Source organism: Agaricus bisporus (genome assembly GCF_000300575.1).
Source record: "Agaricus bisporus var. bisporus H97 unplaced genomic scaffold AGABI2scaffold_10, whole genome shotgun sequence".
In the NCBI taxonomy this organism is placed as follows: Eukaryota; Fungi; Basidiomycota; class Agaricomycetes; order Agaricales; family Agaricaceae; genus Agaricus; species Agaricus bisporus.
The window spans coordinates 976,267-1,004,054 of NW_006267345.1; the positions used below are offsets into that span (position 1 = coordinate 976,267).

Consider the following 27,788-nt stretch of genomic DNA (forward strand, 5'->3'; position numbering starts at 1 on the left):
GGCTGGGACCATGGTCATGAGTTGTTCATAAATTTATCTATAATTATCATTGAAGGTGGTCTATTGCGATTTGAAACATGATTTCTTTTTTCTCGATCGACAATTGGGACGCTTAACCTATGTTACATTGCTTTGTTGGTTGATTGGATCGGGTTTACTGCCTTTTGGGACTCGTATCAATTTCAAATTTTGAGAGAGATTTTTTTTTTCGGAGATCTGCATTATATAACAATTGAATATTGAAGGACTTGCTGAAACTTTTGGTGGTGGGAAAGACTTCGCCGCGGCTTTGGAGGGGATGATCCGAGTGGACTTGGGTTATACAGCTATTATGTTGATGGGGGTTGTTGTTGGATCCGAATTGTGGTGATTGTTTGAGAGGGTGATGATGGTGTCTGGGAGGGGATAAAGAAATATATTGTATTTTATGGATTATTATTCTTAGAAATGGATCACGGTCTCTGTTCTTCGCCGATTGTACTAGTGGTGGATTCGTGAGAGTCGCGAGAAAAAACTCCATGACAATGGATAGAGAAAAATAACGAACGCATGTTGCTTTGAGTTTGAAACAATGATTGAAGTTAAGATGAAATATATGTAGATAAAAGGCGAATTATCGGGAACGATAGAAAAAAAATGTGCGATTCTCGGGCTTTTTCGCTACAAGTTACATGCGTAAGTTTTTGAAGAGAAAAGGGTCGATAAACGGGTATTTCTCATTTCATTCTTTGACCCTGGGTTCAAAGTTCGGGTCCAACCCCCTAATTCTAAGTTTTCAATACTGTTTATGTAGTGTAGTGCTTATCGGCACTTTTTGAATGTTGTCAAATGGTGAAGGTAATGGTGAGTTTCTCCTATGAAACTCCGAGGGCTGTTGATATTTTTTTTTCAGGTAAAAACTCGGAAGCGAAAAGGTCTTTTTTTTTCTTGGTTTGCATTTACATTTTTTGAAGGTTGTGCTATTTTTAGATATGTGTGTTGAAGATACTTCGTTGATAAGCAAAAATTCAGCTTTTTTTTATTTATTTTTTTGGTAGATGTTTGGAAGGTTATCATGTAAGCTGGCTATCGTATCGGCGTAGTAACCGTTACAATTAAAGGGAGATAATTGAATATCTTGGGATATGTATGCTGTAACATTGAGGGCTTACGCGTCAGGTAGATGGACGTGCCGAAGGGTCGGCATGTTCGGTTGATGGCATCAAAAGGTTTGCCGAATTATTCAATAAACGGCCGCTTACTCGAACTTACCTATTTCCGGGTACATACATACTTAGTTTGCTCATTAAATGCTTTTTTCATCTTTCCACTTTTGTTGACCCAGAAAAAAAATGCGACTGTAGATGTTTAACAAAAAGAGAATCTTAATATCACCTCATGTGAACCGCCGGTCGATAGTTTTGCAAATTCCTCGGCTTTTGATCTGATTTTTTCTTTCTTTTGGGATCATTGTTCCACATGAGATGGACCGTCGCGTTGTTGATTATTGGTCGATGGCTTAATGAAATGCGGACGATACCACGTGTAATATGTATGCCCGATGAGTGAGGATCATGGAGAGGGAGAAATAATGACAGAAAGGATTGTGTATGTACTGTACTACATACAACCCTTGCGCGAGTCTTCGGTGTATGATTATCCCGCAATTAGGTGTGAGCTTGAATAAAACGAATGACCGTCTCGGAATTTCGTTATCGTTTAATATGGATAACTCGGTTGGAACTTGTAACATCGCAAATAAAAATGAGATAAGTGGAGGATAATCTCGGAGGGAAATGGGTGCGAAAAAAGTGACAAGAGAGGGGTTCGGGTTTCCTTGTGTTTTTTCTTTCTTTTCACGGCTCGGTTCCGCCATGACGATCAGATTGATCTTGTGCGACGGTTATTAGGGGTCTTTGATGGTCGACTGGGGTTTTTCGGGGGAGTCGTGTTCTCTGTCCATTTGTAGGATATTTTCTTCGTGAGGATTCATCGGGTTGGGTACAAGTTGCTAGCGAAAACTACCGATTCAAATGACAATGTGAATATGACGCATTTTGGAGTTAGGATGGCGGCAAGGTGTGATGCCGCGATGGCCCGAGCGAGTCCAATGGTCCATGATGTCTTTACCTTGGCATGAACTCTAATTGTGCCTCAGGAGGTAGGTGCTACAAGTCGAGGTAACCCCGGAGAAACGGAGCATGTTCCGTTTTCGATCTTTGGAAGGGTCATTTGAATTGAAAGCGAGTGTTCCGCAAATATACAGGTGTTACTATACTACGGTATGGAACTAGTGAGGGTAGCTTCTGACGGCGACGGTGGGCGGGTTCCCAGGCGGTGCGGTGAGATGAAGATGTTGAGATGATGGATTGGGCAGTTGACGGAGATTGTGTGTGAGATCTGCGAAGGCGGGCCGGACCGCAGGGTGAAAATTGAGTTTTGGATCTGCGATCGAGGGGAGATCTGGTGGTTCGGGAGGGGAGACGAGCCAGGAGAGGACTATAACTGAGAGGGCTGGCTGGAGAGGACAGCGAGCGAGATGTTCTGCCCCCAGATCAAGGCTGAGGCGTCTGCGTCGCCGGATCTGACGCCTCTTCACCACTTCCACTTCAAGTTTGTCCCGTCCCACGATCAGTCCCGCACCCTCTCCGACCCACCCACGCCGCTCTACCGCTTCGGTTCGTATCCAAACAACCCAAACCACTCCCTGCCCTGGCCGCTCCCCGCCTCCCCCTCCTCTCCCTCCGACCACCACACCATGTCCTACTCGGACGACTACGACGACCTCCCCGTCCACTCCTACCTCTCCCACCTCCCCCAGCCCGCTACAGACCGTGCCGTCCGTCGTAGAAGCAGCAAAGGTCCCTCTTGTCTTCTTCTTTGATCCCCCCCGTCTCATCAACAACCCTTATAGCATGTGATCAGTGTCGCAAGTCAAAATGCAAGTGCGAACGCTCCACCTCCAACGAGCCCTGCAAGAGCTGCATCCTCCTCGGAACGCGTATGTCCTCTTGTCTCTCCTCCTATATGCGCTCACATTCACGCATATATCCCAGCCTGCACTTTCCTCGGTCCCTCCAGGAAGCGAGGGCCCCCAAAGGGCTACATAGATGCTATCGAGGCGCGCCTCCACCAGACAGAGGCTCTGGTGGGCATCATGCTTGCCAGCAAAGATCACAGGGCCCAGTCTCTGCTCCGGGATATTGCTCAGGTGCTTCTGATATGCGCATATATTCACACCATTGACGGCTGATGTGTGTATTTTTAGGACTCCCTAGCCAAGGAAATCATCATCCGCGTCGACAGCTCGCCATACGGTGTCAAAGGTCGTAAAATCATATCTGACCAGCCAACACTGGCCACCAAGAAACAGAACGACGGCACCGATTCTCCAGAGGAGAAAGAAGGTGGAATTGTGGACCTGACCTCTACTCAGTATGTTGTTTCTAGATGGTGCCGATTTCTATTGCTGACTTGCTTATCAAGTCCTTCTACTGAATGGCAGGATAAGGTAATTGATATGCTCGGTGCCGGCAGAACGAGCGAGCCTATGTACATGCGACTGGCTCCGACGAAGAACGGGAAACCATCGCTTCGCATACCAGCCTATTCAAGTGATGAGAATGCCCGTTCGGGCGTGGGGCGCGAGCGACAACGGCGGCGACTCGATGATGTTTATGATGATGCTCCAAACAGCCCATCAAACAGCTGTTCCTCCTCTGCAAAATCTCCTATGTCAAAAACACAAGAAGATGAAGATGCTGGTACGGAAAAGGAAGAACAGAAGCAACTTGTCGAGGCCGTCGGAGAACTGAGCCTCAATGAGGACGAGGAAGTCAGATACCATGGTCAGGCCAGCGGTCTTTACATCTTGGGCGTTCAGGAACGAGTCGACAAAAGGAACGAGGGGGGCATCTGGTATGGTTTTCTACACCCATGATTAGGACTTACTGAACTTTTCTACTGTAGGAGATTCCCTGGTGCCCGTGTCTGGCCACCGCTCCCTTCCGTTACCGAGTCTTGTGACGGAGAGGATTTCGACGCGCACCTTGCGAGGCAAAAAAGTCACACTCCTCCCGTCGAACTATCTACCAGCCAACCCAAACCTGATACAGGTGGAGATCGCCTTTTACCCCCGCGAGAGGAGCAGGAACGGCTTCTCGAGTTGTATTTCACTTATGTTCAACCCTCCTTCCCTGTTATCCACAAGAAAGCCTTCTGGGAGCTCTGGAGGAACGGGTATGTGTATACTCTTTGTCAACAAATGTTTTCTGAGGATCTTCAGTAACAACACCAATCCGCACATGAAGCGCAAGCGGCGCATTGCGCCCCTCCTCCTCTTGTCTATGTTTGCCCTCGCTGCGCGGTACGACATTCCCGAACCGCCTTCAGTCTCATCTTCTCCCTCCATCCCCAACGCTTCATCTTCTCCGAGTTCAACGTCATTCCCCACGGATGGTGTCTGGATGTGGGCTGCAGGGGAGGAATATTTCAATTCCGCCAAGAGTTTACTCGACACTTCTTACGCATTGTCTCGTCCAAGTACGTGCCAGGCCCTCTTACTCATGGGCTTCCGCGAAATTGGAATTGGCGCAATGGCACTTGCTTGGACCTATATTGGAATGGCGATACGGATGGCTCAAGATCTTGGGATGCACAGGAAAGCGGAAGGTTGGCGGAGACCCGACTTGTGTGCTACAAAATCGAGCAAAGTGCCTGCTACCGAAGAGGAAGGTCGCATCTTTGGTGACTGGGAACTCGGCGAACGAAGGCGTATATGGTTCGGTTGTGTCATTATGGACAAATACGTCTCGGCATACATCGGAAGACCTCTGATGATTTCTGAAAAAGATTTCGATACCGAAGTTCCCGAAGTGGACCAGGTGAGTTGCCCGTTTCCACCGTGCCCGTACGTTGTGTTGATAATATTATATTTGCAGTCCGAAGAGATGGAAGACTGGAAGTCTATTAATGCGGACGGCGAGTGGACTTCGGCTGTCCCTGGTCGTGTAATCTCATGCTTCAATCACTGTGCGAAGCTCTGTAAGATATTTCCCGTCGGCGTGCACGTTTTGTCATTTCTCATGTTATTGACAATAGCCGAAATACTCAGCGCGGTCATTCAAGCGATATATGCTGTTAGACCTTTCCCCGGTACACCGGGCTCCTTTACGCCGCCTGTTCGTCCCGTCGATAGCCAAGCTGAGATGTGGAGACAGGCAACGGCATTAGATGGCGTCCTTGACAGGTGGTATTTCGATTTGCCCGAGCATCTTAGATATGATCCTGCGGCAAATATTGATCGTAGTCCCACTTCGGCCCTTCCTCCTCTTCATATCCTGACTTTACACATGCAGTACTGGTGTGCGGTATTACTACTACACCGTCCCTTGTAAGTTGTTTTCGTATCATGCCTGCTTCACTCGTCTGAACTTTGTTGATAGCATTCGACCAGCACTGAACCACAGGCCGAGATCTAGCCCAGACGAGTCCGAAGGCGAGGATTTGATAAAGTCAAGGAAGAGTTACGAGCTCTGCGCTAGAGCTGCAAGTCACATTACCAGCATCGGTGAGATAGATCTGTTTTCCGGAAACTGCTCGCTAACGAGATTCGATGCAGTCACTGTTTGTCAGAAGCATTACCCGCTTAACAGGTGTTCGGTATTTTTGTGTTACTATGTGTTCACTGCCAGCATAATGCATGTCGCTACCTGTAAGTGCCTTGTGCTATTATAAAAATAACTTCTTCATCTTCTATCCAGTAAACTCCAAGCTAGACGACCCTCAGGCCCGTATTAACCTTCGCCGGTGCATGGAAGCGTTGGCTGCCATGCGAAATATCTGGCCTAGTGCGGGAAGAGCATTGGAACTTCTGATTGGAGCCAAAACGAATCTGGACATTGACGCTGGTGCTGGTTCTTCTGCCGTCACCCTTGGTAGTACGACACTCCGAGGAGGGAATGTCACCTCGGGCATGAAAAATCACAAGAGGAAGACTCATCCCGGGGAGGATGCGCGCGATCTACCTGCTCCAACAAATGGCGCGATGGAAAGTGCCGAAGAATATGCTGCTCCCGTCCGTTCGGAGACTCCACTGTTGTCACAATCTGGCGCCCGCCATCGGGCGTCGCGAAACGTCGCACCAGCAACGCAATATCGTCCAATAAACAGTCAGGAACGGTATAATGGTTCTGCAGACACGTACGCTATTCAGCCACCGTCCCTCTTGACGAATCCTTACCAGTGGACGGACACATCTCTCTCGCCTGCAAACGGGCCTCAATCCTCTCTCGTTGGTGAGGATGGTGTTGGAGGTCTTGTTCGCAGGATTCACCCAGAAGATGATGCAGAACCAGCTGGACCGTTATCGACGAGTGTCTTGCCTCAGCTTTATTCTACGGGTTTGGTAGATGAACCTAGCTACCCGCATCCTGTCGCGCCGTCTTCTCACCAAGGCCCGACACATGCCCAGCATGGATTACACCCCCATCCTCAATATCACCAGCAATACCCTCATCCGTCAAAGATGTCGACTAGCCATGTACACAGTCACCATTCACACCCTGAGTATTGGAGTGACTATTCGACATTTTCGCAATTGGGCACTGCAGACGTTGGCTTCAATAACCTCGGGATGGGTGTAAGCCAGAGTCTTCAAGGCGCTCAACACTCGCATCTGCAGCCGCAGATGATTTCTCCTTCGCAAGCTGACTTGGCTAGTATGTATATACCTCCTCCGTCGTATGAAAGTTATGGTGAGTGCCGCTGTTTCTGCATATCATGATCAAGATAAGCTAATGGATTTTCTTTGCAGAGGCGGACTATTGAGACTGCGACCTGTACCGCGAATCTATCTTATCTAATGTTATTTCGCTCTCGTTCGACATCAGTTGCTCCTTTGTTCCTGCTATGCTTTGTCCATTCTTTTCTTGACGACCATGCGTTGTCGGCTTCCGCTTTTGTAATTCCGCTTCCACCGGGTTCGCTCTAGTGAAAATATGTTCATGTATCAATTCTGTTGTGCTTCTTTTGTCACTCGTATCCTTTATACCAATTCGTCGCCTATGTTTCTTCTTTCTGGTTTGGTTTTGTAGCTCGCTCAATGTGTCTTTGTTGTTTTTTTTCTTTCGGAACAAGTCTTCATCTGCTTCTTCATGTCAACCTTTTCTTTGGCAATCACTTCACACATATATTCATACCTGTACACATGTCCATGCTTATATCTTTTCAATCATGCTTATACCTTTCGTGATGGTGAAACTCATCTCTTCGGCCGCCCCAAGCCTCAAGTATGAATTGCGTGGATTTGGGGAAATTCATTCGTGAAATTGACATAGGCGTTAATATCCGCTGCTTCGATCGCAGCACCTGGTTGACAAGGCGTCCTTGGGCGGTGTTTTGGTGGGATCTGTTGAATCGCGCGGAGCTCACTGTCTATTTTTCATTAAGGATCCACTTGTATGAAATCGTGCTCTTTATGACACTGTTCTATGAATGGTCTAGCCTTGTATCTTTTATAGTGTGCTCCGAAAGTCTAGGAATGTCTTCTGTTTTTGGGAGAGCTGGATACCGATGGAATGAAAAGATCTTTGTAAGTACTTGATGATGAAAAGGGGTTTTTTGTGAGCTGGCTCGAAGAAGTGAGTTGTTGGAACTTGGATGCGTAATGTAGACGTGGGCGCGAATGTCTTGTGAAATTTTCGCATGCTAAATGTGATTGTGGGTTTACTTTGATTATCTATCCATCTATCTCTGTATGTTTAGTTTTGGAATCTATGTGTTGGGTTCTTGCCTTTGTTCTTCTTATAGGTTTTTTCTTTTTTGGATTTAAATCGCCCTTAGTAAAGGCGAGGAATAAGGTAAAGGCTTGGCATGGTTGTTGCTAGCTTTTTCGTAAGTCCGAGTCGAGAAGATAGCGTTAGGTTCAGGTTAGGTTAGGTTGGAAAAGGTACATGTTGCAATTGTTAGAAGCGCTCGATTAAGGGCGACACAACTATAATCACAATGATAAAGGCCCTAGAACCAAGTGATACAGTATGTATGGGTTTTTTTCTTAATCTGATATTTTTATAAAGTTTATACTATTTTTGAACTTCAATGCCTTGATATCAGTGATGATGCGGCTTTTCGGGGTTTGTTTAAGCTTCGATAATGTAGTCAGCACACTTTGAAGGTCATGCGTCATTGTATATTAAAAATCCTAGTGTGTCGGTGTGGCGATTGATAGGATGTTTATTGTTTTATTACTTGGTAGCATGAGAAAAGGAAGTTTGGATTATAGGTTGTTTTGCTGTTTTTAACTTCTTTTCATGGCGGTTGGCGCTTGGGATATCAGGTTCAGAATAACGGCAGGCGCGTAACTTTTTCCAAGAAGAAACGCAGCAAACAATAATATATACTTAATTATAAACCGTGATAGAACCTTTCAATGGATATCCAACTGTTTCCAAAAATCTAGAAATGATTACGATTGGGATCAGCAGTTTCTGTTCATGGAATTGCACAACGATCATCAACATCGATGACGCGTGGTATTTTTTATGCAGGGACATGTATTGACAGGACATAGCGACGACTTTAGGGCTCGATTTTTCATGAACTTGGCTTCCCTTGATTGATATGTTTTTTAATTATTTTATTTTTTCAACCAAATCAATTGAATTCCCGAACCGTTCGCAGTTTCGTAAACGCCCATAAAACTTTTTCTTTTCAACTTACTTTCAGGGTTTAGTGCTTGAAGGGGCTATTTATTCCCAATGGACGGCCTCACGTGGGTTGGATCTAGATTTATCTTCTGGAGCTTTGGATTTTGGGTTCGCGCAAGGAGCTAATTTTTTGGGAGTCAAGACTTGAAACGTGAGTGGTTCGTGGTGATGGCGGGTGAGCATGGAGCAAGGGGGCTGCTTAGGATACGGAGGAACAAGGTACTGTACCTTGAAACAACGTTTTTCTAGCGGGTTCAAATGGACCTCGAAAATTAAGCTCGCTCAGAATTCTCACTTTGAGCTTCCCTGGGCTTCTGGTGCATGATTCGATTGAAGTAGGTCATGCTGACACGTTTGGTTCTAAAGTTAGTTGGGTCGCGATGGTTGTGTTGTTCAAGTCATCTCTCGAAATTTTAGAATGGAGGACCTATGAAGAGGTCTTTGTCTCGTCGAGAATGTTACTCGGGCATAATGTCAATCGGAGATCCTTGATGTTTGCGATGAATATCACAAATATCCGCCGAGGAATAACATCTGTGGAATCGATGTTAAGAAGCCTGGTTGGGATGATGAAACCAGTAGATGATAAAAACATGTGTAAAACTTCTTCGAGGAAAAGAGAATCAGAAGAAACAAATATCTCCACTACAAAATGAAGATGATCGTATTCATGGTACGCATTTTATCAAAGGTGACCACGCAGAATTCACAGATGTTTCCTATTCGGTTACATTTTACTCTCAGAACTTGCTTCTGACTTGGGCTTCTGATGCCAACAGACCGGCGCATGCGACCAACTTACAGTATTACCATGCCGAAACCGCGTTGCCCTTTTACTTAGACGGCATAGTTAAGTGGGTATACGATGTATACGGCATTGCGGCATAACATAGCCCACTCTAGCATCGATGTTCCGACTCATTCTGAAAATTCATACAACAAGGATGAAACAAGAGCCAGCATGCAGGGCTTTATTACCACCGAATTCAATCTCGCACTATTTCGACTCCGCGTGTGCCGTATGGTTCAACGAGTTTTCATCAGGTTAAAGGGCAGGCAAACCGGCCTTCCTTTTATCTTCGCAGTAGGAGTATACGTTATTGTTTGTTTATTCGGTGGAACTAAAAACATTGGACACGCTGTTTACGAACCTTCCATATACATCCAATTGGTTTTATAAAGACACCACCGTTCGATCAACTTAGAGATCAGATCAATCGAATTGAGACATCAAGCAAACCAAACCATACGGCAAGCAGAGGTCAAGGCGAAGAGAAGCAAAGTCGTCTCTCAGGATTGGACCTGGTACTCCATGGGTCTAGTGTCAATATCCTCGACTTCGGGAAGCTCGAAGCTTAAATTATCTTGGATTCTGGCTGCTCCTGTCGTCTCTGCAACTCCTAGCTTTGACTACGATGCCAAGTTGATGTTAGGTTCATGGGTTCACTGGCAGCTTCTGACAGAGAGCCAGGAAAATTTCTCTTTCTCAGACGGAAGTATGAAAGAAAGACGTCCGCATAACCCACGAGGTAATCTGTGAGAAGACAAGTCCTGAAAGAGCTCAATCGAGAGCGTGAAGGCAAATCCTAACCACGACGTTAGAACTTCGATTTCGAGAAACAGGTTGATCTTCAGGGGCCTATGATATTATCATTATATATCTGCATCAAGACATCATTTACTTGATAAACCCACAAGCACAAATTCTTTATACAGTACCACGTGTACTTTCACCTACAAATTTATCTCCTGGTCTCTCCTCCCTGACTATCATTTCGAGAAGGCGATAGTCTAAAGTTCAACCGTTCCGCGTAGATTGGCCAATTGGCTGCAAAGATACCTCCCGCAATCCCTACCTTTCAAATTGTGCGGCCTCGAAAGTTGGTCAAAGTGTTTGGACTTGCCATATAGGCGGTGCTCAAATTGCCTGAGTTACTAGGAAACCAAAGACTTGAAGCTTTTGATTCTCGGATTGAAAAACGACAACCAGAACATGGTTAGATTGTCTTGCGTTTCAAATGGAAGGTTATTGATAAGATAAGATAAAGTCTATAGATGCGTTACTCGGCTTACCACTATGATATGTATGATCCGTAAGTTTGTTTGGAAATTGATCTTCTTCTCCCAATCGGCGGTTGGACTCCTACCATATACCCCTGAACCTCCTCAATCGTTCAAAGATAAATCGACGACCGATCATCAAAAAGGGATGAAAACAAATATTCTTTCTACAGTCGAGTATATCAGGTCTCAACTCCCTCCGGAGCTCCAGCAGCCCCGAGTTGGGATCGTGTGTGGATCCGGTTTAAGTGGCCTCGCTGGGATTATCCAAAACATTCATACAATACCATATGCAAATATACCAGGTTTCGGGACTAGCACAGGTATTGTAATCTGTATATACATACATCATTCTCAATACTCAACTATACCCAAGTGCCAGGACATCGGAGCGAGCTCGCTTTTGGCTTGTTAGGCAAGAATGGTGTTCCAGTCGTCGCGATGTTAGGAAGGGTAAGTACTTGGGTTATGTGCTGCCATTCAAATCACTTTATTGACGTTCCGCAAGTTTCACTTCTATGAAGGTCATCCCTTGTCAACTGTCGTTTATCCTATCCGAGTTATGGCGAGGCTGGGCATCACGGAAATTTTGAGTACGTTCAAGGGCTGTTAGAATTCTATTCTAATTGTTGAATGTGATGACATATCGTAGTCACCAACGCTGCCGGGTCTCTAAATCCAGATATCCCTACTGGAACCAGTACGTCTCATCGAATAAATTTCAGTGATAACTTCTCATAAAAATCTCACCAAGTTGTTGTTGTTCATGATCACATTGCATTCCCTGGTATGACTGGGACGAACCCATTGATGGGGCCTCAAACTTCCCCGGACCACCCTCGTTTTCTTGCCCTTTCCGATGCATACTCCACTTCTCTCCGTCGCCTCCTTTTCCTGGCCGCCCATCAGCTGTCTATCAGTAAATCTGCTTTGGCGGAAGGAACATACGCTTGGGTTTCTGGGCCAAATTACGAAACTCCGGCAGAAGGTATATTCCTGAGGAGCATTGGTGTTGATGTTGTGGGTATGAGCACAGTTCCCGAAGTCCTTATAGCTAGGGAAGAGGGCTTGAAAGTGATGGTGCTTAGCCTTGTTACCAACTTGGTCGTTATTCCTCCGTCGTATAAGAGTATCCGAGAGGAGGTCGAAGCGGAGGTTCATATCTTTCAAATGACTATTCTTTCGAATTACGACTAACTCAGTGAATTTACAGCTTGCAGGACAGTCTTTTGTTACGCCAGAGGAGCAAGTCGTATCGCATGACGAGGTACTTGCCGTGGGGAAGGAGAAAGCAGAAGTTATAAAAAGCCTTGTGCAGCGAGTGGTAGAACTCCTGTCCTAATATACACAACTTGGGTTTGCGTACCAATAGATGAGCCGGTTTTTTGTACTTCGTATTTTTTCGATCAGAAAAATACCTTCTGGCCATCATTTAGAACGGTAGTACCTAGTATTGGGCTAGCAAAAGCCGTGATTTGATTTGATTACTTTTTTCTAAAGAAAAAAAGGACAACGGGCTGAAGGGGCAAAATACATACTCAGAATATATGACCACCGCAGGGGTCGAACCTGCAATCTCCTGATTACAACTATCATCGTAGTCAGACGCGATGCCATTTCGCCAGGCGGCCTTATATCAGGGCGTGGATCATAACATTGTGACGGTCACGAATAATGACTGTCGCTCACTGGGATCTGTACAGCGCGCTGCGCACTTGAGTACACTCCAGTTGTTGGGGTGGAAGCTATCTCATATCCTCCATACCTATGGCCGCCTTCTTCTTTGCCTCACCAATCGATATCGACGTCAAGCTTGAGGGGGAAGATGCACGGAAACAAGTGGAGATGAAGACGGAGAAAGAGAAGGTCGTTTCATGTCCAGTGTACTATGATGGAGACTCGGTGGCTGGAACGGTAAGCTTATAACTGGAAATCCTTCTTAGTTGCATTCGTGTTGATTGAAGGACACAGGTCTCGATACGCGTACGGGACGGCAAGAAGGTCACGCATGAGGGAATCAAGGTCGAATTTGCTGGGAGTATCGGTAAGTGGTCACTATTACTCTGACCGGGAAGATGAAGTAACGTTGCAATCTAGAGTTATTCTACGACAGAGGTCACCATCATGAGTTTCTTTCGTTATCGCAGGAATTGGCTGCACCTGGAGAGATGCGACAAGCCCAAACATATGAGTTCAATTTCAAGAATGTCGAGAAGCAGTATGAAAGCTATCAAGGCATTAACGTAAAACTAAGGTCGATTATGTGTCATGGAGGAAAGTGACAATACTTATGTTTGACAGGTATTTTGTGCGAGTCTCAATCTCGCGACGAATGGCGGATGTTACCAAGGAAAAGGACCTTTGGGTACATTCGTTCCGCATGCCACCGGATAGCAATAACTCGATTAAGATGGAAGTAGGCATTGAGGATTGCCTACACATCGAGTTCGAGTACAACAAATCAAAGTAAGTCATCATCGACCGCAGTTCCCTTCGACATAGCTGACCGTCTGCTTGACGAATCAAGGTATCACCTTAAGGATGTGATTGTGGGGAAGATTTATTTCCTGCTTGTGCGAATAAAGATCAAGCACATGGAATTATCGATTATCCGGCGCGAAACGACTGGTGCGCCTCCGAACCAATATAACGAGAGTGAGACCATCACCAAGTTTGAAATTATGGATGGAGCTCCCGTTCGAGGTGAGCCGCGGTACCTCAATTCTGTAAGAGAGGAACTAACGACTGTATTAGGAGAGACTATTCCTATCCGATTGTTCCTCGGAGGCTTTGATCTAACACCAACATTTCGTGATGTGAATAAGAAATTCAGTACACGCTACTACCTCAATCTGGTCCTCATCGATGAAGAGAACCGCCGTTATTTCAAGCAGCAAGTTCGTTGGCTTCGTCCTTCTGCTAAGGGTAGATACTGATATATTTCTTATTTTTTTTAGGAGATTACTATCTTTAGGATACCAGAGGTATGTTTTTCGACCGACAGGGAGAAATGCGAGGCTAACGTTTATTTCTCATTAGAATTAATGTGTCGTGTTGTAATGTATTGTACTATTGCATGATTATTCTTTGGCTGGTAGCTTCCATAGTGACAAGCACTCGCCACCACTGTTTTGTTATCCCTCCGAGTCAGATCCAACGCTACGGGACAACAACGGGGATATGTACGAGGGATTTGGGATGTTGTTGAATTGCTTCGCTATGCTTTTGTCTAGATTTGACCTTGTAATCGTTAATCCGAGTCGTTGCAAGTATCACTGTTATTTGTTTGGTGTAGTTTGTGTTCTCTTACTCGTTCACCATCACCACCAACACCTATAATGTCCTACTTCCTTCCCCATCTCCCCTCTGGCTGGCATGTCGATGAAGCAATCAAGTCAGAAGAAGATCGTATCGTCGTCATTCGTTTTGGCCACGACTGGGACAGCCAATGCATGACCATGGACGAGACTTTGTACTCCGTTGCTGAGAAGGTGCAAAATTTTGCTGTTATATACCTGGTCGATATCACCGAGGTTCCCGATTTCAATAAGGTGCGTGTTACTTGTGGACTTGCTTTGTGCATCGTTTGATGTTATCTAACTTAGATGTACGAGTTGTACGATCCTTGCACTGTCATGTTCTTCTACAGGTATACAGCTTCAGATTCACTTTTCTGATGAAGCTAATACGTTTGATTCGATCCACAGAAATAAACACATCATGATTGATCTTGGTACCGGAAACAACAATAAGATGTTCGTCTATTTCATTATAACCATTCCCGCTATCCATTAATCCCGACATTTTCGTCTCGGACTGATAGTAATTGGGCTATGGACAACAAGCAAGAGGTGCGTCTCCTTTTTCGTTTCGCTGTCGATTGTTAGCTGATTGATAAATGCTTTCGGAATAGCTAATTGATATCATTGAGACTGTCTATCGAGGTGCTTCCAAGGGCCGTGGTTTAGTTGTTTCACCCAAAGGTCCGCATTCATCTTTTGACTCTTTCACCGACAACGTCGATTACTCACTGCAATTTTTTTCAAGATTACTCGACGAGATATAGGTACTAGACCGGGTGTCTCAGCTGTCAGGCGTTGTAATAGTCCCAAACGCTCGTCTTGCATTCTACGAACTTGTACGAGGTCGTTTTCAGGTATGGGTTTTACATATGATTTTCGCGCGGGTCTTGGAGAATTATCATGTTCGATTTCGAGGCCAATGGCGTTTGCAGTATACCAGAATTCTGTATGAGAACAAGACTAATCAAACCATTATTTCTTTCATCCTCGTCCGTATCATCTCTCAACGTGAATGCTACAGTTGACGATGACCAATGTGGTTCCGCATGTCCTTTAGCAAGGCTGGTCCTGAATTTCTGTGTTCCACGAGACAGCGATAGGGCAGATATACGACGTGAGTACAGAAGAAGTTCTACCTATGTACGTGTGTGCCTTTTTCGATACCGTATGTTTAGCTTCTCCATATTATGAAATTGATTTTTCCTGCTCTGAATATTTGAAGCGATATTATGCAGATGAATGACCTAGTTCACGCGCTACGGAGGGAACATTGCAATCTAATTTGACTGACAATGGTGATAGGAGACGTTTCGACCCCAACGCCCTGTGCGACGACCGAGGCTCAATGCTGGCTCAACTCAGCGCTCAGGGATGATGACATAACACAGCCCCCTTACTTTCTCTGCTCCCAGACGAGAACTCGCGGTGGTTTCAATTCTTGCTGGATTAAACAGGCACAACGCGCAAGGCAAGAAAGCGAAGTCAATACTTGCTATCTTTCAAAGTCTACAACGTTCACACCGCGACTTTCTTTTGTTCAATCTCGCACAACATATTTTGAAAGCACGTGTAGTCAGTCGCGAGTCCGACTCGCGACACGTCCCCGGGCTTAGGGGCCGCGATATCAGTGTGTTGAAATGGAAAGAGCTGCCAAGCAGTCTCTCCTATCTACAAGTCGTTGCCGTACAAACCCAGAATAAGAGTTCTCTTCTTAATATTGACCTCTAATTTCCTGCACCGTTATGTGGCCATTTTCGAGCACCCCCTATTCGAAGATTGCCTTTGACAGCTCCACGCAAATGCGATTATATCACTGTTGGTACGAATTTCTCAATCTCAAAAGAGGAGCCCGTGCTGAGGTCAACATCTGCAGGTGGTGGAACTGTGGGATTTGTTCTGGCGAACCAATTGAGCGCAAAGCCAGGGATTACAGTGCCGACACTTGGCTTTCGCGTATACCCCTTCATTCGATGAGCTATGGTTCGGAAGGGGCGTTCTGTCGTTTACAGAAGTCGGAATACAAGCCGGAACTTAACAAGGATTTCAGGCTGATTCGGGGATCAGGTCTAGGCGGATCTTCCGTATCAATGGCATGCTCTATATCAAGGGTCCGCCAGAAGAATATGATTTCCGGTACGAAAGTGTTTGTGACAGTTGAGGTTGGAACTTTGGAAGGAAGTTGAGTGGTTTTTCAGGAAGTCGGAAATTTATTGGACGGGCAAGACGAGGACAATGTTCACGGGGAAGACTGATGAGATTTTTCAGTGGTGAGTGCTTGTCAGAGTCCTAACTTTCCCGGTGATATCCCAGTTGAATGGACGAACAGGAGAGATCCCCTGTATTTCCCTACCTTCTCCCGGTGAGTTGAATGCGACCCATTATATATCAGAAGACGCTTCTAACAAAGAACCTCTTAAGGCTTATTGAAGCTCGTAAATCGTTAGGCATTTTACACTCTGAGGATCTCAGCTCGCCGAAGAATCCGACGAGCTGTATTGGACGAGGCCAGTTCACACAAGACAGGGAACAATACAGAAATCCAACCAATCGCGCTTTCCTCTCGGCGGAACTAGTTCTGGAGCGTGAAAAGTTACCCATCGTGACAAACGCAATCGGCAGAGGGTTGATAATAGCAGCGCGATGCTACACCGTTAGTAGAGGGGTTTGAAGACTCGAAGTCATAGATTGATTTCATAGGAAGAAGAACGTCGTCATGCGTGATCGCGAGGTTATCGTTTGTGCTGGGGTATTTCGTACACGAGTTTTGATGTTGAGCGGCATTGGCCCTGCTGAGCATCTCAAGGAGCACGATGTCCCAGTCCACAAAAATCTCCCTGCTGTCGGTAGCAACTTGGTATGAGTTTTTGCACCTTTTCGGCGTATGTAGTCCTGATCTGTATCATAGCAAGTTCACTTTGATGTGTCGACTACATTCCGAGTTCCTATGAGCCACTCTATGTTGTCCCTGGAGAAACAACCGTAGACAATGGTTATTCAACTCCTACTTTGGCTCATTTGGGGTACAGGAATGATTCTCGACCCAGCGATACAAACGTATATTACCATCTCCAGCGCATCGTTGGATATACGTGGTAGTTTTTTCAAGGACAAGTGGATGCATTGCCTGACATTGAAATCGCTCCAGTGAGTTCTTTTCCTACAGCCTAGTTTATCACTACGTTGAATTGCTTTACTACATTCTGCCAGTCAGCGTTCAAATAGGATTAGAATGGGCCTTGCTGCTTGAAAGTCTTCACCTTGAGCCTGTGGATTGGGAGCAAAGGATATTTTTTTTGTAACTATATTCGAGCATGAACTTAGGGAAGTACTTATGTTTCTTATATCTTAGTTACAAATACACGGGGTGAATCAAAACCATATCGAGAAGTCAAAATGAAGGATGGTCGCTTGAAGTGAAAGTGTCAAACGAGGGGTATCAAAGGGCAGTGACATAAAGAAGACTAGGGTATTTCAACTTATGGCAATGTCACAAAAGCGAAGAATGACGAAAGAGCAATGGCTATGATACAACGCAATTTTCCACTGGAAGATGAACGAAACTAAGCCTACACAAGTGATAGTAGGCAATTAGATGATGAACAACGAAAATGTAAAACAATTAGTTCAGAGGGGGTATAAAATAAAAACAACGATCGTGTTTCATGAACAAACCAAAGAGTGGATGTAGTTGGTCGAATTACGGGGTCGAATGACGGGCGCAGTATGATTCCAAAATTTCGAGTCGTGAGGATTTGGAGGCTTAATCTTCATAAGAGGGGCACTAAACCGAGAAATGGTATGATCGCAGGCAACAGTTTGGTAACTCCAATGGGCAGCTGCACACGAGCACTCTTGACCCACCGGCTCGTTACGAACACTTGCCTCCACAGTTGATTATGTGGCAGGTCTCCTGGTCAAACCCACGAGGCCCCCTTTTCCATGTCTTCTACCGCCACATTTTCTTCAACAACGCCTGGAAGCGAGCCGCGTGCCTTTAGTGCACCCCTTACGCAACCACCAAATGCCTTTGTCTGACCTATAGCAGCAAAAGTGACCCCGCCAAATTTCGACGATAACAACTTCGAAGGCAAACTCATAGCAAAAGTGAATTCTTTTGCATCCCCTTTCAAGCTTATTCCGTTTGTCCTGGATACCAATTCGCCTATTTCGTTGACATCAATCTCTTGCGGAGTCAGCCCTCGTTCCACTTTCGTAAACCGCGCATACATGCCAGATTCGAGGTCGAGTTCTGTTGAGGAAGATGACTGACAAAATATTTTGTCGGGAGAAGCAGGGACCGAGGAAGGGATGGGAGAGGTCCCTCGCGAACCAGGTGTATGGGCTGGGTGGGCTGCAGTAGAGGAACAACTTGAATGTGGTGACTCTTTCGACTCCGCCGGGGATATCAAGCTCCCGGGCTGGGGCGCTGGGGCATCAAATGAATCATATGCCTGATCAGATCCAGAGTCAGGCGAAGCAGGGGGAATTGGAGTTGAACACCTTGGCGGCATGGAGTCGGGGTCGGGAAAATCATGCACAAGATGCGCCCCACCAGAAACTTTTACGTTCTGTCGTTGGTTCCCCTTTTTTCCAAACAGGAGATGGGGTGAGCGAGCGTATAGAGCCATTGGTCGAGGAATATCCAGAGTAACACAGATACCTTCCTCGGGTATTTCGCCGTCAGAGCTAAGAAGAGAATTTGACATATTGATCTCGGCATCAATATCTTCCTCATCACTGGAATCCATTTCAAAACCAACACCAGTGACGACGTCTAGGTCCATCTGAAGTCCTCGTAGATCATCATATTGATCCAAACTAATGCCACCAAACTCGGCAGAGGCATCGTCATCATCAGCAAACTCAATGGAGTCCGGTGACTTGGATAGCAAATTTGAGCGATGAATGGCTTCCTTCTCTTCTGTTTCGTTCACAGGGAAGAGCTGGATACCGTTCGACGGCACAGAGATCTTGGTCCTCTTCGGTTCAATCCCGTTTCGCTCGTCATAGCCAGTAAACCGGTCACCGCCAACCAAATGTACTTCATCCTCTTCAAGCATTATTGCATCCCTCTGCCCCGATTCATTACTTGTACTCTCTTGCTCTTCGTGCATTTGAACCACAACAGGGTCAAAGTCCACATCCTCCGCGGTCAAAACCCACATTCCCAATGAACTCCTCCGGATAGGGATAGAAAATCCCAGCCCACCGTGCCCCGCACCCATGCCAATCTCCATCCGTTGTAAATTAGTACTTACCCGTCCACCAGGAGGAGCTTTTAATTTCAACCCACTATGACACAACGCACGGTTTAACCAAGCGCGACGCCGACCTCGGACCTCAAGTGCATCAAGTCGAGCGCATTCGTCATGTGCACTTCTAGCAGAATGAGATGTGTGTAGCAAGATTAACTGAGTGAGGGTTCGGATTTGGACGTCAGCCGGGTGAGGACCAGGGATTGGAGGCCGCAATCGTGATCGACCATGCGCGGGCGACAGAGAAGTTTTTGGCGCCATAAAGGAGTTTAGATCTCGAGAAGCTGGCACTGAAGGCAAACTCGTTGGCAGAGGAAGCGTAAAATGAGAAGAACTAGGAGTCTGAATGGAACTCCCATCAGTCTCCGTCTCGGTGCTATCTGTATCGTCATCAAATTCATCACTCCTAGCTATGCCATATCGTGCAGAATCAGTTTCATCCAATTCATCATCCGAAGTGGGGGGTTCGCAAGCTGTGGTAGCCGAAAACATCTCCGTCTCGATTGAAGGTCCTCGGATATGTCTCCTATTGAACTTTTTCCTTCCGAAGGTGATTTGCGACATAGAGCTGGTAGACGAGGAACCTGAGGCGTAACTTGGGCGAGGAGATGACGGTAGCCCTGAAAGCCCAAAACTCTCACGTTGGCGTTGACATTCCCTTTCTCTTGTGAGGAAGGCGTTTCTGCTTTCTCTGGCATCTTTAAGAAGACTGTTGAGTAACCAGACGTAATAACCACCCTGAGGGAGTCGCTGATTAAGTTCATGGATGACATAGAGTCGGAAGGCGTCCACAAGAGAAGAGCGAGCTCTGCGGCGGAGGAAGCGTGGGGTCATCTCCTGAGCAGATATTTCGGGCTTCTGACTATATGGCAGAGGAATGGGTGAATGGTTCATGCATGAAGGTAACGAAGTAGTTGAAGCGGAGGAGGATGACGGCGTCATTGTGGGTGAAGGGAGGGAAAGATTGATCATTGAACTGCATTTACGGCTTCATGAGTCAAATTATGCACGAAATTTAGGGAATAAGAAAAGCCTACTTGAGAGTCGAAAGGCCAGAGACGATAGTCATAAGCAGCGACTTCTTTTTCTTATGCTTGAAGCTCCTCGTCAATGATGAGGGAGGCATCGGTAGCGACTTCTGTCTTCCTCTTTCTTGTTCCAATTCTCTCTCCTTTTCTTTCTTCTCCCGTTCTCTCTCCCTCTCGGATTGTAGTGTGCTCAAGCATACATCATCTACCACGCTCTCTAGAACCTGGTAGCATTTGGCGCCCAGGTTCGGTGGCGAGTTTCCTAGGTCGAATTTCCATTCTTCGATACTTCCGTCAATAAACCGGCAGGTTACGAGATAGGTAGGCATGTCAAACGTCACTTCCTCGAGGATACAAGGAAGGAATGATGCCTTGTCCAGGGCATGTTGATATATGGGCACTGAAAGCTCATCGTATATGAGTTTGGAAAGGCACGCTGCCCATGTCGAAGGTAGAGGTAATCCATCTGGCAAGTCTTCAAAACTGATATTAAAAAGAACGCTGGGATGAGGTGGGGCGGGTAGGAGTTTGATTAACATGTTGGGACACCGACTAGTCTAGCTCGGTGGTGTTAGGCGACGCAGGAACTTAGCGGCATGCAAGTTTCAATATGAGGACTCCTGGAATATTTGGCCGTCAATCAATAACAGAGCAAACAGAAAAAGAAAATAGCTCACTCACGAGAAAAAAAATTAATGGCGGAAAGCTGCTTTTAAACGGTACAGTAGTACGTATATGGGAATGGTGTTTCCTGGAAGAGTATTAAAATTAACGATTGAAAAAAGGCAGATGCGACAGCGGTCGACCCACAGTATACCGAACGCAACAAGTATGGAGATATAAGGTAGTACGAGGATAGTCAGGACGAAAAAAGGCGGGGGAAAAACGAAGGAGGTGATTGGCTTCTAGTTTAAGGGTCAGAATGTCAATTCATATTTGCGCTAGGGTCGCTAGTTTTCACACCTCATACTTACGAGCTCCTCATTGGCCGTCACACCTCTTGCACTCCTGAGCCGTATACTTATTTGCGCGGCCTTGCGAGACATGACGACCATATCTGTACAATTTGATTACATCAATGCATCGCACTTGTGCACTTGTGTTTTTGGGCCTTGACTCGCAGAAGATGTTTTAGCGTGAATTTCTGTCCTTATTCGAAAGCTACTCAGGATTCTATTCACTTGCAACTAGAAGCAATAGAAGTAAGGGACAATTTCGAAATGGTCCATTCAATGTGAGTGAACTTAGCTTACGTATGCGGTGGGTTCGAGTAATATATGAGTATGTCCCCTTTGGTTATGCGTAAGATCTTCCGTCCTTTACTCTCCCGGATCTTGTAAGGGAGAGTCAAGGCCGTACGTCGTTGTTAACGCGCTCGTATCGAGTAACCGGATTTCAAAGCAAGCACTTATACATGACTAACCAGTGACCACTCCTACTCTGAACCCTCGCACGAGTCGCAAGCCAGACTCTGCCAGACTGTGAGGATGTCGTCCACGATGATGGTCTGGAAGCTTAATGTAGGAAAACATATGCTTACTAATAATTTCTTTTCTTTTCTATTTCTTTATTTCTATTTACGGCCATTTATCTCAGATTAGGTATGACGAGTCTCAAGCTTCAAGAAAAACTTATGAAGGACTCGTAAACTGACTCGAACGTATCCCCAACCCCCTCATGTCATATATTCATCATTCCTCCACACGATTAGCTGAATAGTGAACAGGCTATCATTCCCGAGTGTCTCAGGAACCACGAAATCAATCCGCTCCTCGGCTCCGGGTCCGATTGTAGCCAAAGTACTGGATCTTGGGCAGTTCTGTGCCATTCCACACATCCAGCAGATTGGCCAAATGCTTAAATGCTTATTGTTTACTCATACATAAGCTTCGCTTATATCCCAAATGCAGACTTGAAGAAGATACGCGAGCGGAGATATCGTTTTTGTCGCTGTATTCAGAAGATATAACACTTCGCCGTGGATCCGGTTCGACAAAGCTGATACAAAATTATACCTAGGTACGCGACGTGACGTTCATATGCCGTTAGATATACGTCGCTCTAAAGGATTTAAATTTAGGTATCCAGATCCCAAGATCATCTTTGATATCTTCACAAAATCAAACTAAACTGTGCTACCCAGTGGAAATAAGATTGGCAACGGAACATATGGTCAGATTGATTCAAGACGATACATCAACAAGGCACTATCAAAACAGAAGAACTATCGACACTGTCGTCTCCTCTCCGCGTACAAAAATCGCTATACTCAACCAAACCCCATCCCCCGTTCCTTGATGCCCTGCCTCTCGACGGACCTCTGAGTCAACTTTGACCATTCAATCCTCGATTGGCTTCAAAAGAATATGAATAACCCATTCCGTGCAGTTCTGAATCTCCGACAGAATATCCAGAGCTACTCGAGCCGTTGGAGTCCCTTTTCCTCGCCCTGGCGTATCTTAGGAAGGCTTCTTGACTCGCAGACTGCGAGCCGAACCCATTCAATCCAGGAATAGGAGGCCTGACATTCGAGTTCGGGTGAGCGTTATATGACTGTTGCATTGCACTACGGCCACATTGAGATTGCGTTTGTTGATGGGTCCGTGTGTGGGACGGATTGAATCTATTCATAGCGGAGCTTGGATGCGAGTTTGGATGACTTTCAACTCCAGTCAACGACATTGGCCGAACCAGATTATTGTCATCGAGCGCAAATGTTACGGTATCGCCTTTTTCATCCGGATTCTCTCCAGAATCCTCACCATCACAACCCTCATAACTTGTCCACTGTTGGCGCTGGTCAGTGGATGTCATCGCACAGGCCCGTTTCTCCTGTGAGAGTCTAGGAGACAACGACTTCGATTGGGAGGCGATTTTCATTCGAGCATGAGGTCTTGGTTCGGCGACCATGGTTTTGTGCTGCGACATTGCTTGATCTCTCGCCGCTTCGCCGGTCTCTCCTACGGCAATATCAAAAAACTCCTCTTCATCGTCTATAACCGACCTGCGTCTCCTTCTACGTTCTGTCTCGCGTATATTCAACCTTACACCCCATCTTGCCAGATGCTTGAAACCATGTCAATCCATCATAAACTTGTGTATAATGAGAAGGGATTGTACCTTGGTCAATTCAGTGGAAGCTGGCAAACCAGGAAATTCTTTGGTGCTATAGATCCTAAATGAACCTTTAGCCCAACATTCGGCAAGGATATTGAAAGTTGTGCTGTGATCTTCTGGTTCGACCCTTGGATGAGAATCGGGGGGTGCTAATTGAGCCTGTAAATCTTGATGAACCTCTCCAGGGTCTGTGAGACGACGACGAGTTTGGTATGGAAGGGCGTGGGGAGCACTGTAGCCTTGATCTGGGTCCGGGTATGGATTTGTTACCGGCGGTTGTGAAGCTTGTGTGTGATTGTGAGGGTGAAGTTGAGCGTGGAGATGAGTTTGAAGAGGCCGAGGATCAGAAACAATTTGAATAGGACATGACCTTGTAGAGTGTGTCGTTGCTACAATTGCAGGAGTTGGCAGTGGCGGCGACGGAACAGCATGGGAGAGCGTTGGTGATATAGAATGCGAACTAGGTGAACCGTGATATGCTGTCGACGGTGGAGATTGCGACACCCGCGGGTCCGGAGTGGGTGAGAAGAGATCGAAGATTCGATATCTGAGAGTGAATGTTCCCTCGCTTTTGACAGCGAGATCCTTTACAAAGGGGATAAACACGCGTTCAGGGAAAAAAGTGTATTATGACATACAGAGAACACGAAGACGATGCTTTTTTGGCCAGACAATTCGACGTGGACTGGTTGGACAAAGGTTGCTCCAACCAAACATGTGGTATTTTTGGATGACTCCAAAAGGTAATACATCCCGTCATGGCGATTTACGATGTCTGGTGATCCGTAAGAATGTGGATGGTAGGGTGGTGAAGAAGCTAGCGACTCGGTCAATGTGAGTCCAGGAGGGTTGAAGTGCACAAATCCGTCGCCCGTCTGTGTTGCCTTTTGAGTGCGAGAATTCGCCGCCGTATATGGGGGCGAGTCCTTTGACGGCTTGGCAGGGGCAGGGACACGGAACAAATCAACTGTACAGAGCAGCCCATGCGTCAACACATCACTGAAATTGACTTCAGTCCGGCAATCTTAGTTACCGTCGAAATGAAACCGACTTACTCGTAGTCATATTCTTCTTCACTTCCTGTCTCAGGACAATATCTCCATATCTTGACGAGCACCACCGGCGGAGGATCCAGCGGCCGTCTGTCGACACGGGCATACCTATTTCATGATATGAAATTAAAGCGAAAAGACAAAGGCACCCCAACAAGAATTACTTGCGTCCAAGGCTGGCTCTCTGTACTTCCTCGAGCTCGTAACGGACAAAATGACCAGCAAATTGCCCGGACGTGCAGTAGATACGGCGGTTGACGAGAATAGGATTTACGTTGTGAGAAGCATTGTTTGAAATTTGTGGATTATCTAGACCATGATCCTGTCCTGAAGATGGACTTTGCGTGTGATAGAACATTTGTGAGTACATCAGAGATGAAGGGAAGAGAATTGAATAAGGTCGACATACTCGAAAGCTGGGGGAAAGAGGCCTTTATCAACCTAGGTTATAGATCTGGAACCGATATAGGCTGTGTCCGCCTGGCTACATGCTGGGTCGATCCGACTCTCCCGACGATCCTCCCTCCCGATATGTTACGTTTTCATTTAGCTTACTTTTTGCTCCCTTAATAACTCAATGTAACGATGTTTCATTAACTAGATATCGGGGTAGTCGCTGTTCGAATTTACGGAGCGCTTGATGAAAACGATACAATTATCATTACTCACATGCAGCTAACAACACCAAGTTCGGAAATTGCTTCCCTTTAATCTCTTCGAATCTCGCCACCAAATGTTGACTCGACGCCCACAAAGTGTTACAAAGTAAGTTCCGTGAATCTAGACTCCAGTGAACCTACTTGGCCCAAAAACTTGGACAATTTATCGCGAATTCCGAAGGATAGCTAAAAATCAATGACTAGATGATGAAATAAGAATTCAGCTTCACCTAATACATTGCTGGCGGAGTTCAACTCTCAATTCATTGACCACAAAATGCGCAGAAGGCTTCTCTACTCGGGCCGAAATCATCAGCCGCCTATTAAGTCGGTAGTCCTGGGTTGTCGCCTGACACTCTTTCCACCATAGGGTCATGAATTACGTCGATTGCGCCTTGCAGTATTGGTGGCACTGGTGACGATTGAAGATGTCAGAAGTATCCCATACATGACACCTGTCTCATCCGCGAGATTAAAAGCACATGTGGAATGTTCACGGGAGAAACGTGGACAATTTCCGTACATGGAAACGCCTATGTTTGTAAGTTATGAAGATTGCTTAGGGTTGTCACTGGAGATAGGACCTAGAGAAGCCACAATCCCACAGCAAATTCCGTGGTTTCATCTCTCCATAAGCCTTCTTTTTCATGTCTATTGCGTATTGTCATTATCGCTGTTTTCACTCCTTGTGAATAATCCTGATAACAGCTTAGAGTGATTCTACTTAGCAAATTCTGTATCATGTACTAGGCCCTGGCATCGGCATTTCGCGCATCATAGGAGTCGATTGAATAGATTCGAGAAGCTAGATCGACCCCAGGTCTGGGGAATTTGGAAGGCGCGTCTGGTGGCAAATGACGTTGTGAGAGGAAATAGAGACGAAGGAGACGTTTGTCTGCGAGTGATCAGGCTGACGTAGTGTCCTGGTATTAAAATAGGCAAGTATCCTTAGTTCAGCAAAACCTGTGCAAACTTCTGAGGGTTCGCCAAGGTTTCCTTCTATCCTCGGAATACTTGTGATTGGGTTTAATCGATAACATGTGGTACAAGCGTAGGGTGCGACTCACGTCATAGAGCAACACCTCGACAGGAGGACAAGGGCAGATGCCAGCAGGGTTCAGATGATCGGCCTGGACCTTAGTATAGGTCACTTCTGCGATCCCTAAAACGCAAGGGAACTCCCAACTATCCTACCCTTCTCTCCGTATTATACATTGAAACCTCGGAGGACGATTATCATGGTGTCATAGTCACTCATACAAGGAACGCGTTCTACTGAATGAGAAAGGGAGGGGTTGCCTGGATGAAAGAGTCCACGAGAACACCACGGTCAGCCGCTGCAATCGTGACTGCTAGAAAAACGTGCTCAGGGAGTACTAACAAGAAATTTCTGACGTTATCCCACGCATCCTATGATTAGATGTTGTGATCACCATCAGCTTAAGTAATAGTTCTCGACTGAAAATAGAGGCTCTAGAGCAGACTTGCCTTGATTCTTCATTTAGGTTAGTATTGAATAACTGCACTAGGATCAGGCCGGGTGACAGTACAGTGGAATATGGGCACTTGATACGAAATGGTCTATAAAATTTTGAAATACATTCATATCACGGAACTGATTCAGCGCAAGCGGCATTTTGTATCGGAGTAGACCCATGATCATCATCATAAAGGGGTACAAATATCGACGACGGTCATTAGCTGACCCGAAAGCTGGAATGACGTCATAGATGTCAGGTAAGGGAATATCAGGAATCTTGAGAGCAAGCGAGCTACGAGGAGAACGCGCATTGACGATAAAGAACTTAGAAATGATGAGGTTCGGTACCGTTAACCTTCAGCCTGTCAAATCGTCATTTGCTAGGGCTCTTAACGCTAAACATTTCGGAAATGATCGTTCACTCGTAACTATTACCGCTGTCATACCATTAAAAGAGTTCAGTGCGGTTCGTGGCTCACAACACTGACTGCAAATTCTCTAATCACAGTAAAGTCATAATCAATAATCCATAATGGCCCTTGACATTCACCGGCAGATCTGCCGTAGATGTCCCTAATTTCTTTAGAGTGACATCGTCAGCCTGTGACTGATGCTTATGAAAAGGCGGAGGCGAAAACGGGGCCGCCTTTCCATTCAAGCGTGTTCTTTGTTCCTTCGAACATTCCTAGCCGTCTGTACGAAAGCCCCTAAACCTGATTAATTTCATTCAATACTGGCTCTTACCGGCAAAGTTTGATTTATCATAGGGAAAGCAGATGAGGCGTCAAAGTGATATGAAATTCCATTGAAATAAGGAAAGTCGGGGTGAGATTCTTTGGAGGTGATAATCATTGAGTGCCAGGGAGATGTCTTGAGTCTTTTGACTGGGTCACCGTGACCAAAAGCAGAGAGAAGATTGTGAATACCTTGCGTAATATCGTAAGTATCTTGACAAAACAGGAAGTCTGAACACTTCGCAAAACCGCGAAATAGACGCTGAAAGGAATTATTGGAGTTATCCAGACTTCGACAAAGACTCTAGAAGCCCTAAGCTTAGGTTCTTGTCTACCACCACCGGTGTGGCACCACTAACCTTTATGTGTACAACCATGTACTTCTTGATTGGTGATACAGCCAGTGTTCGAGATCT

The 27,788-nt window shown here is 45.9% G+C and overlaps 7 protein-coding genes and 1 non-coding gene across 8 annotated transcripts; 5 read left to right on the top strand and 3 right to left on the bottom strand.

The window, feature by feature from the left end:
* Positions 1 to 2,518: 2,518 nt before the first annotated feature.
* On the top strand, positions 2,519 to 6,807 carry AGABI2DRAFT_121272 (hypothetical protein; the record flags this gene model as incomplete). Its single annotated transcript, XM_006455285.1, has 12 exons — positions 2,519 to 2,818; positions 2,894 to 3,190; positions 3,248 to 3,414; positions 3,466 to 3,897; positions 3,949 to 4,218; positions 4,265 to 4,862; positions 4,920 to 5,022; positions 5,080 to 5,371; positions 5,424 to 5,548; positions 5,600 to 5,692; positions 5,742 to 6,734; positions 6,794 to 6,807. The coding sequence occupies 12 exons, from the start codon at positions 2,519 to 2,521 to the stop codon at positions 6,805 to 6,807; spliced, it is 3,684 nt and encodes a 1,227-aa protein (XP_006455348.1).
* A 4,009-nt stretch (positions 6,808 to 10,816) lies between these two features.
* Positions 10,817 to 12,087, top strand: AGABI2DRAFT_187748 (hypothetical protein; the record flags this gene model as incomplete). Its single annotated transcript, XM_006455286.1, has 6 exons — positions 10,817 to 11,068; positions 11,122 to 11,198; positions 11,254 to 11,338; positions 11,398 to 11,445; positions 11,500 to 11,900; positions 11,959 to 12,087. The coding sequence occupies exons 1-6, from the start codon at positions 10,894 to 10,896 to the stop codon at positions 12,085 to 12,087; spliced, it is 915 nt and encodes a 304-aa protein (XP_006455349.1). The 5' UTR covers positions 10,817 to 10,893.
* Positions 12,088 to 12,293: 206 nt separating this feature from the next.
* Positions 12,294 to 12,376, bottom strand: AGABI2DRAFT_t116. The gene has a single exon. It is a non-coding gene; the product is annotated as a tRNA-Arg (tRNA).
* Positions 12,377 to 12,435: 59 nt separating this feature from the next.
* Positions 12,436 to 14,036, top strand: AGABI2DRAFT_194951 (hypothetical protein). Its single transcript, XM_006455287.1, has 8 exons — positions 12,436 to 12,659; positions 12,717 to 12,789; positions 12,843 to 12,999; positions 13,047 to 13,211; positions 13,273 to 13,448; positions 13,500 to 13,642; positions 13,703 to 13,729; positions 13,785 to 14,036. The coding sequence occupies exons 1-8, from the start codon at positions 12,513 to 12,515 to the stop codon at positions 13,788 to 13,790; spliced, it is 894 nt and encodes a 297-aa protein (XP_006455350.1). The 5' UTR covers positions 12,436 to 12,512; the 3' UTR covers positions 13,791 to 14,036.
* Positions 14,037 to 14,054: 18 nt separating this feature from the next.
* AGABI2DRAFT_226816 (hypothetical protein) lies at positions 14,055 to 15,077 on the top strand. Its single transcript, XM_006455288.1, has 6 exons — positions 14,055 to 14,296; positions 14,351 to 14,394; positions 14,453 to 14,500; positions 14,569 to 14,596; positions 14,659 to 14,728; positions 14,793 to 15,077. Exons 1-6 carry the CDS (start codon positions 14,084 to 14,086, stop codon positions 14,816 to 14,818), a joined length of 429 nt encoding a protein of 142 aa, XP_006455351.1. The 5' UTR covers positions 14,055 to 14,083; the 3' UTR covers positions 14,819 to 15,077.
* Positions 15,078 to 19,704: 4,627 nt separating this feature from the next.
* Positions 19,705 to 19,987, top strand: AGABI2DRAFT_194953 (hypothetical protein). Its single transcript, XM_006455289.1, has one exon. The coding sequence runs from the start codon at positions 19,715 to 19,717 to the stop codon at positions 19,895 to 19,897; it is 183 nt and encodes a 60-aa protein (XP_006455352.1). The 5' UTR covers positions 19,705 to 19,714; the 3' UTR covers positions 19,898 to 19,987.
* A 3,346-nt stretch (positions 19,988 to 23,333) lies between these two features.
* On the bottom strand, positions 23,334 to 24,199 carry AGABI2DRAFT_76149 (hypothetical protein; the record flags this gene model as incomplete). Its single annotated transcript, XM_006455290.1, has 4 exons — positions 23,334 to 23,396; positions 23,451 to 23,553; positions 23,950 to 24,032; positions 24,086 to 24,199. Coding segments are annotated over 4 exons (363 nt in total), but the record flags the coding sequence as incomplete, so codon positions are not given.
* A 1,480-nt stretch (positions 24,200 to 25,679) lies between these two features.
* Positions 25,680 to 26,453, bottom strand: AGABI2DRAFT_194954 (hypothetical protein). The gene is made up of 2 exons (XM_006455291.1): positions 26,226 to 26,453; positions 25,680 to 26,171 (listed from the first exon to the last, which is right to left on the bottom strand). The coding sequence occupies exons 1-2, from the start codon at positions 26,228 to 26,230 to the stop codon at positions 25,964 to 25,966; spliced, it is 213 nt and encodes a 70-aa protein (XP_006455354.1). The 5' UTR covers positions 26,231 to 26,453; the 3' UTR covers positions 25,680 to 25,963.
* Positions 26,454 to 27,788: the final 1,335 nt, after the last annotated feature.

Excerpts from the sequence above, each read along its gene's own strand:
- AGABI2DRAFT_194951 (XM_006455287.1), top strand. The coding sequence starts at position 12,513 with ATGGCCGCCTTCTTCTTTGCCTCACCAATCGATATCGACGTCAAGCTT. Across the intron at positions 12,660-12,716 it reads GAGACTCGGTGGCTGGAACG|GTCTCGATACGCGTACGGGA; the intron begins GTAAGCTTATAA and ends TGAAGGACACAG. Across the intron at positions 13,643-13,702 it reads GCCGTTATTTCAAGCAGCAA|GAGATTACTATCTTTAGGAT; the intron begins GTTCGTTGGCTT and ends TATTTTTTTTAG.
- AGABI2DRAFT_226816 (XM_006455288.1), top strand. The coding sequence starts at position 14,084 with ATGTCCTACTTCCTTCCCCATCTCCCCTCTGGCTGGCATGTCGATGAA. Across the intron at positions 14,501-14,568 it reads ACCGGAAACAACAATAAGAT|TAATTGGGCTATGGACAACA; the intron begins GTTCGTCTATTT and ends TCGGACTGATAG. Across the intron at positions 14,729-14,792 it reads TTTAGTTGTTTCACCCAAAG|ATTACTCGACGAGATATAGG; the intron begins GTCCGCATTCAT and ends ATTTTTTTCAAG.
- AGABI2DRAFT_194953 (XM_006455289.1), top strand. The coding sequence starts at position 19,715 with ATGCCATATCGTGCAGAATCAGTTTCATCCAATTCATCATCCGAAGTG.